The sequence below is a fragment of the Penaeus vannamei genome, chromosome 30 (genome assembly GCF_042767895.1).
Source record: "Penaeus vannamei isolate JL-2024 chromosome 30, ASM4276789v1, whole genome shotgun sequence".
NCBI classification, from domain to species: domain Eukaryota; kingdom Metazoa; phylum Arthropoda; class Malacostraca; order Decapoda; family Penaeidae; genus Penaeus; species Penaeus vannamei.
The window spans coordinates 29,137,486-29,144,985 of record NC_091578.1 but is presented as its reverse complement, the minus strand read 5'-3'; the positions used below and the strand labels follow the sequence as shown (position 1 = coordinate 29,144,985).

Below are 7,500 nucleotides of genomic sequence, written 5' to 3'. Positions count from 1 at the left end.
TTTATATATACACACACACGGATGTATACATACATTAACACATCTCTCTCTCTCTCTCTCTCTCTCTCTCTCTCTCTCTCTCTCTCTCTCTCTCTCTCTCTCTCTATATATATATATATATATATATATATATAATGTATATATATATATATATAGTGAAACGGAGACCCTAGATAGCTTCAATATCCTTTCTTTGTCTGCGCAGAGGAGGAAAAAGTGGGTGTGTCTGCTGTGCGCGTGCCCTCTCGCGCCACCCGCTTCACAGACCAGACGCTCACCTGCAGCTACAACCTTGGCGACATGGGCCTCTATGCTGTCAAGTGGTACCTCAACGACAGCGAATTCTTCCGGTGGGTGGAAGACTTAACATTTAGCTGTAATGAGGAACCTAGTTATATTTGTCATTTTGTTGTCATGAAATTTGTTCACTCATAAATACCGGTTGTTTTTGTATAGTAAGATCCCTTTATAGATTAGAAATAAATGCGTAGATGCATCCGGAACAGCTGTCCGTACAATGCTCACTGTATACCTTGAAAGAGAAATAACTGTAAAGCCTGAAAATCAAATATGTAAACAAATTCTTTCTGCAATTGAAAATTTGCTACAAAAGACAGGGACATCGGGGTTTAAACTGAAAGTATAACAAACATTTAAAATCTTTTCAGATACTCATCAGAGCGAGATATTGTTGTTTTCGGACAAGATGTCCAGGTCAACGTAAGTATGTGTCCTTTAGTAAATCAGTGTAAACGATAAACGCGTGAATCAGTATTGGCACATGTGACGCACTTTCTATGGCGAATAGGAGGAAGACGATGAGGAGTTGGTGTCGTCGATATGCTTGGCGGCTCCGGCAGCGCTTGAAATGCCGGTCTATTTATGTAGGAAGATGCCTATAAACCACTTCTTATTAATATATAAACAAAGAATGTTATCCAACAGATCGAGGAATCCGGTGCGAACAAGGTAGTTCTCCGTGAGGTGGATTTCAGTGCCTCAGGAACTTACAGATGTGAAGTGATATCAGACGCACCTTATTTCAAGATTTTCGTAGGAAGCTCCACAATGACAGTTATTGGTAAGTTGCAAGTTCGAAATGAGCGTACTTAGTCACCAATGGATGTAGAGTGATTAGAATGATGCAAGAATGACTACATTGTAAACTAAGCTAAAACATGTAGTAATACACAATGACAGTTACCATAAACTAATAATAATCATGGCCATGCACAACAACTGGACGTGAAAGTCTCTCTATAACTGCTGCATCAGGCTGTGAAAGCATGATGTTGAGCTTGAGATAGTTCAAGGTTACTTAGATGTAAGTTTAAGCAAGAACCCTATGAGTGGCTCATGCTAGGACTGTCCTGAGGGACTGCTCAGCTTCTTGCACCTACAATGAACTTGCTGAGGCATAGAATTTGATTCAGCCTGCATTCTTTCACTATCAGTGGTTGGTGGTTTGTCTGTTATTGAATGCAACCAATTGTCTAATTTTGCATGAAATGCTTCCACAGTGCATTGTTATTTTGAATGCTTTTTGTCATACTATTAATCAGTGTTGGCCCACAAATTAAGAAACTTTGGTTACACATTTTTCGTAATTGGGAAGTCTGAGCAGTTATTCCAGAACGATAACATGTTTTCCTTGTCTGGGAGAGTGTCAGCCTCCAGGCTAGTACAGTGGTAATGTGCCGACCTCTCATCCGAGGGGTCGGCGGTTCGCGCCCCGCCCAGGCGCGAGAAGTTGCAATTGTCGCTCGGAGGTTACTGCTGTGGCTGGGCACCGCGGTGGGTAAGGACTAAGCTCTGTCGCGTCAGCACTCGCTGACACACGTTGATCGAGTCGACATTAGTCGGCACAGGCCGGGCTCCCCTCATAGCCCGGGCGAGGCTCAGCTTCGCATATCGGACTTATCCTTATGGGGGAGTGTCTTAACCAGATTACCCCTTCTACTCTTCTTGGATATGGTACCATGTTTTCTATGATCACATATAGAGCTATCTTTTCTCTCCATCTTCGTAAAAAAAAGCTTGATTAGTCTTTTTCAGTATTAAAGACCTTCCATGTCTAATGCTTAGATGGGAACTCTTTAATCCTGTTCTAGGAATGTTATTTTTTAGACTAGGCGTCCATACTTGACACTGATGTGCCATACAGCCATAGATGTTACTTTAGATTGTTTTATATGTGTGCATTTATGTCCTCACTCCTAATAGGGAACAGCAGGTTCGAAAACTGAGCCTTGTGGTACTCCACTTCTAACAGTTAATTCATTATAATGATATTCATTAAAAATTACTTTTTGCTTACATTTGCCAGGAAATTTGAATGTATCAGTTCTGCCTTTTCTTTTTAAGTGTTTCAGTTGGTTAGATAATGAAAATATAATATATAAGTTGAGAGTTCCCTGATGACTGTTCCTATTATAAGATATATTTCACAATGATTGGAAATTGTTTTGATCCTTAATGAATTTGCCAGACGTCTTCTGGTGAGAACTTCAATCCATCTTTATAGAAGGAAGAGTGGGAGTTGCAGAGGCTGTATATAGGGGGAGGGAGATAGTGAGCTGGAGGTATATGCGGGGGGACTAGTGAGGCTGAGATCCTAGATGACTTCAATATCCTCTCTTTATCTACAGCAGAGGAGGAAAAAGTGGGTGTGTCTGCTGTGCGCGTGCCCTCTCGCGCCACCCGCTTCACAGACCAGACGCTCACCTGCAGCTACAACCTTGGCGACATGGGCCTCTATGCTGTCAAGTGGTACCTCAACGACAGCGAATTCTTCCGGTGGGTGGAAGACTTAACATTTAGCTGTAATGAGGAACCTAGTTATATTTGTCATTTTGTTGTCATGAAATTTGTTCACTCATAAATACCGGTTGTTTTTGTATAGTAAGATCCCTTTATAGATTAGAAATAAATGCGTAGATGCATCCGGAACAGCTGTCCGTACAATGCTCACTGTATACCTTGAAAGAGAAATAACTGTAAAGCCTGAAAATCATATATGTAAACAAAATCTTTCTGCAATTGAAAATTTGCTACAAAAGACAGGGACATCGGGGTTTAAACTGAAAGTATAACAAACATTTAAAATCTTTTCAGATACTCATCAGAGCGAGATATTGTTGTTTTCGGACAAGATGTCCAGGTCAACGTAAGTATGTGTCCTTTAGTAAATCAGTGTAAACGATAAACGCGTGAATCAGTATTGGCACATGTGACGCACTTTCTATGGCGAATAGGAGGAAGACGATGAGGAGTTGGTGTCGTCGATATGCTTGGCGGCTCCGGCAGCGCTTGAAATGCCGGTCTATTTATGTAGGAAGATGCCTATAAACCACTTCTTATTAATATATAAACAAAGAATGTTATCCAACAGATCGAGGAATCCGGTGCGAACAAGGTAGTTCTCCGTGAGGTGGATTTCAGTGCCTCAGGAACTTACAGATGTGAAGTGATATCAGACGCACCTTATTTCAAGATTTTCGTAGGAAGCTCCACAATGACAGTTATTGGTAAGTTGCAAGTTCGAAATGAGCGTACTTAGTCACCAATGGATGTAGAGTGATTAGAATGATGCAAGAATGACTACATTGTAAACTAAGCTAAAACATGTAGTAATACACAATGACAGTTACCATAAACTAATAATAATCATGGCCATGCACAACAACTGGACGTGAAAGTCTCTCTATAACTGCTGCATCAGGCTGTGAAAGCATGATGTTGAGCTTGAGATAGTTCAAGGTTACTTAGATGTAAGTTTAAGCAAGAACCCTATGAGTGGCTCATGCTAGGACTGTCCTGAGGGACTGCTCAGCTTCTTGCACCTACAATGAACTTGCTGAGGCATAGAATTTGATTCAGCCTGCATTCTTTCACTATCAGTGGTTTGTCTGTTATTGAATTCAACCAATTGTCTAATTTTGCATGAAATGCTTCCACAGTGCACTGTTATTTTGAATGCTTTTTGTCATACTATTAATGTGTTGGCCCACAAATTAAGAAACTTTGGTTACACATTTTTCGTAATTGGGAAGTCTGAGCAGTTATTCCAGAACGATAACATGTTTCCCTTGTCTGGGAGAGTGTCAGCCTCCAGGCTAGTACAGTGGTAATGTGCCGACCTCTCATCCGAGGGGTCGGCGGTTCGCGCCCCGCCCAGGCGCGAGAAGTTGCAATTGTCGCTCGGAGGTTACTGCTGTGGCTGGGCACCGCGGTGGGTAAGGACTAAGCTCTGTCGCGTCAGCACTCGCTGACACACGTTGATCGAGTCGACATTAGTCGGCACAGGCCGGGCTCCCCTCATAGCCCGGGCGAGGCTCAGCTTCGCATATCGGACTTATCCTTATGGGGGAGTGTCTTAACCAGATTACCCCTTCTACTCTTCTTGGATATGGTACCATGTTTTCTATGATCACATATAGAGCTATCTTTTCTCTCCATCTTCGTAAAAAAAAGCTTGATTAGTCTTTTTCAGTATTAAAGACCTGCCATGTCTAATGCTTCGATGGGAACTCTTTAATCCTGTTCTAGGAATGTTATTTTTTAGACTAGGCATCCATACTTGACACTGATGTGCCATACAGCCATAGATGTTACTTTAGATTGTTTTATATGTGTGCATTTATGTCCTCACTCCTAATAGGGAACAGCAGGTTCGAAAACTGAGCCTTGTGGTACTCCACTTCTAACAGTTAATTCATTATAATGATATTCATTAAAAATTACTTTTTGCTTACATTTGCCAGGAAATTTGAATGTATCAGTTCTGCCTTTTCTTTTTAAGTGTTTCAGTTGGTTAGATAATGAAAATATAATATATAAGTTGAGAGTTCCCTGATGACTGTTCCTATTATAAGATATATTTCACAATGATTGGAAATTGTTTTGATCCTTAATGAATTTGCCAGACGTCTTCTGGTGAGAACTTCAATCCATCTTTATAGAAGGAAGAGTGGGAGTTGCAGAGGCTGTATATAGGGGGAGGGAGATAGTGAGCTGGAGGTATATGCGGGGGGACTAGTGAGGCTGAGATCCTAGATGACTTCAATATCCTCTCTTTATCTACAGCAGAGGAGGAAAAAGTGGGTGTGTCTGCTGTGCGCGTGCCCTCTCGCGCCACCCGCTTCACAGACCAGACGCTCACCTGCAGCTACAACCTTGGCGACATGGGCCTCTATGCTGTCAAGTGGTACCTCAACGACAGCGAATTCTTCCGGTGGGTGGAAGACTTAACATTTAGCTGTAATGAGGAACCTAGTTATATTTGTCATTTTGTTGTCATGAAATTTGTTCACTCATAAATACCGGTTGTTTTTGTATAGTAAGATCCCTTTATAGATTAGAAATAAATGCGTAGATGCATCCGGAACAGCTGTCCGTACAATGCTCACTGTATACCTTGAAAGAGAAATAACTGTAAAGCCTGAAAATCAAATATGTAAACAAATTCTTTCTGCAATTGAAAATTTGCTACAAAAGACAGGGACATTGGGGTTTAAACTGAAAGTATAACAAACATTTAAAATCTTTTCAGATACTCATCAGAGCGAGATATTGTTGTTTTCGGACAAGATGTCCAGGTCAACGTAAGTATGTGTCCCTTAGTAAATCAGTGTAAACGATAAACGCGTGAATCAGTATTGGCACATGTGACGCACTTTCTATGGCGAATAGGAGGAAGACGATGAGGAGTTGGTGTCGTCGATATGCTTGGCGGCTCCGGCAGCGCTTGAAATGCCGGTCTATTTATGTAGGAAGATGCCTATAAACCACTTCTTATTAATATATAAACAAAGAATGTTATCCAACAGATCGAGGAATCCGGTGCGAACAAGGTAGTTCTCCGTGAGGTGGATTTCAGTGCCTCAGGAACTTACAGATGTGAAGTGATATCAGACGCACCTTATTTCAAGATTTTCGTAGGAAGCTCCACAATGACAGTTATTGGTAAGTTGCAAGTTCGAAATGAGCGTACTTAGTCACCAATGGATGTAGAGTGATTAGAATGATGCAAGAATGACTACATTGTAAACTAAGCTAAAACATGTAGTAATACACAATGACAGTTACCATAAACTAATAATAATCATGGCCATGCACAACAACTGGACGTGAAAGTCTCTCTATAACTGCTGCATCAGGCTGTGAAAGCATGATGTTGAGCTTGAGATAGTTCAAGGTTACTTAGATGTAAGTTTAAGCAAGAACCCTATGAGTGGCTCATGCTAGGACTGTCCTGAGGGACTGCTCAGCTTCTTGCACATACAATGAACTTGCTGAGGCATAGAATTTGATTCAGCCTGCATTCTTTCACTATCAGTGGTTGGTGGTTTGTCTGTTATTGAATGCAACCAATTGTCTAATTTTGCATGAAATGCTTCCACAGTGCACTGTTATTTTGAATGCTTTTTGTCATACTATTAATCAGTGTTGGCCCACAAATTAAGAAACTTTGGTTACACATTTTTCGTAATTGGGAAGTCTGAGCAGTTATTCCAGAACGATAACATGTTTCCCTTGTCTGGGAGAGTGTCAGCCTCCAGGCTAGTACAGTGGTAATGTGCCGACCTCTCATCCGAGGGGTCGGCGGTTCGCGCCCCGCCCAGGCGCGAGAAGTTGCAATTGTCGCTCGGAGGTTACTGCTGTGGCTGGGCACCGCGGTGGGTAAGGACTAAGCTCTGTCGCGTCAGCACTCGCTGACACACGTTGATCGAGTCGACATTAGTCGGCACAGGCCGGGCTCCCCTCATAGCCCGGGCGAGGCTCAGCTTCGCATATCGGACTTATCCTTATGGGGGAGTGTCTTAACCAGATTACCCCTTCTACTCTTCTTGGATATGGTACCATGTTTTCTATGATCACATATAGAGCTATCTTTTCTCTCCATCTTCGTAAAAAAAAGCTTGATTAGTCTTTTTCAGTATTAAAGACCTTCCATGTCTAATGCTTAGATGGGAACTCTTTAATCCTGTTCTAGGAATGTTATTTTTTAGACTAGGCGTCCATACTTGACACTGATGTGCCATACAGCCATAGATGTTACTTTAGATTGTTTTATATGTGTGCATTTATGTCCTCACTCCTAATAGGGAACAGCAGGTTCGAAAACTGAGCCTTGTGGTACTCCACTTCTAACAGTTAATTCATTATAATGATATTCATTAAAAATTACTTTTTGCTTACATTTGCCAGGAAATTTGAATGTATCAGTTCTGCCTTTTCTTTTTAAGTGTTTCAGTTGGTTAGATAATGAAAATATAATATATAAGTTGAGAGTTCCCTGATGACTGTTCCTATTATAAGATATATTTCACAATGATTGGAAATTGTTTTGATCCTTAATGAATTTGCCAGACGTCTTCTGGTGAGAACTTCAATCCATCTTTATAGAAGGAAGAGTGGGAGTTGCAGAGGCTGTATATAGGGGGAGGGAGATAGTGAGCTGGAGGTATATGCGGGGGGACTAGTGAGGCTGAGATCCTA

General features: G+C 41.5%; 1 protein-coding gene across 11 annotated transcripts in view; it reads left to right on the top strand.

Annotated features, from left to right (window-relative positions):
- The window catches only part of LOC113825491 (obscurin), a 37,491-nt gene that overhangs the window by 13,313 nt on the left and 16,678 nt on the right, over nucleotides 1-7,500 (top strand). For 6 of the 11 annotated variants that reach the window (XM_070143416.1, XM_070143421.1, XM_070143417.1 and 3 more), the window contains 9 exons: nucleotides 206-350; nucleotides 669-720; nucleotides 946-1,081; nucleotides 2,649-2,796; nucleotides 3,115-3,166; nucleotides 3,392-3,527; nucleotides 5,086-5,233; nucleotides 5,552-5,603; nucleotides 5,829-5,964. In XM_070143416.1, the coding sequence (XP_069999517.1) occupies nucleotides 206-350; nucleotides 669-720; nucleotides 946-1,081; nucleotides 2,649-2,796; nucleotides 3,115-3,166; nucleotides 3,392-3,527; nucleotides 5,086-5,233; nucleotides 5,552-5,603; nucleotides 5,829-5,964 (1,005 nt within the window). The remainder of the gene's footprint in view (nucleotides 1-205; nucleotides 351-668; nucleotides 721-945; nucleotides 1,082-2,648; nucleotides 2,797-3,114; nucleotides 3,167-3,391; nucleotides 3,528-5,085; nucleotides 5,234-5,551; nucleotides 5,604-5,828; nucleotides 5,965-7,500) is intronic. The other 5 variants (XM_070143422.1, XM_070143419.1, XM_070143413.1 and 2 more) reach the window with 3 other exon arrangements.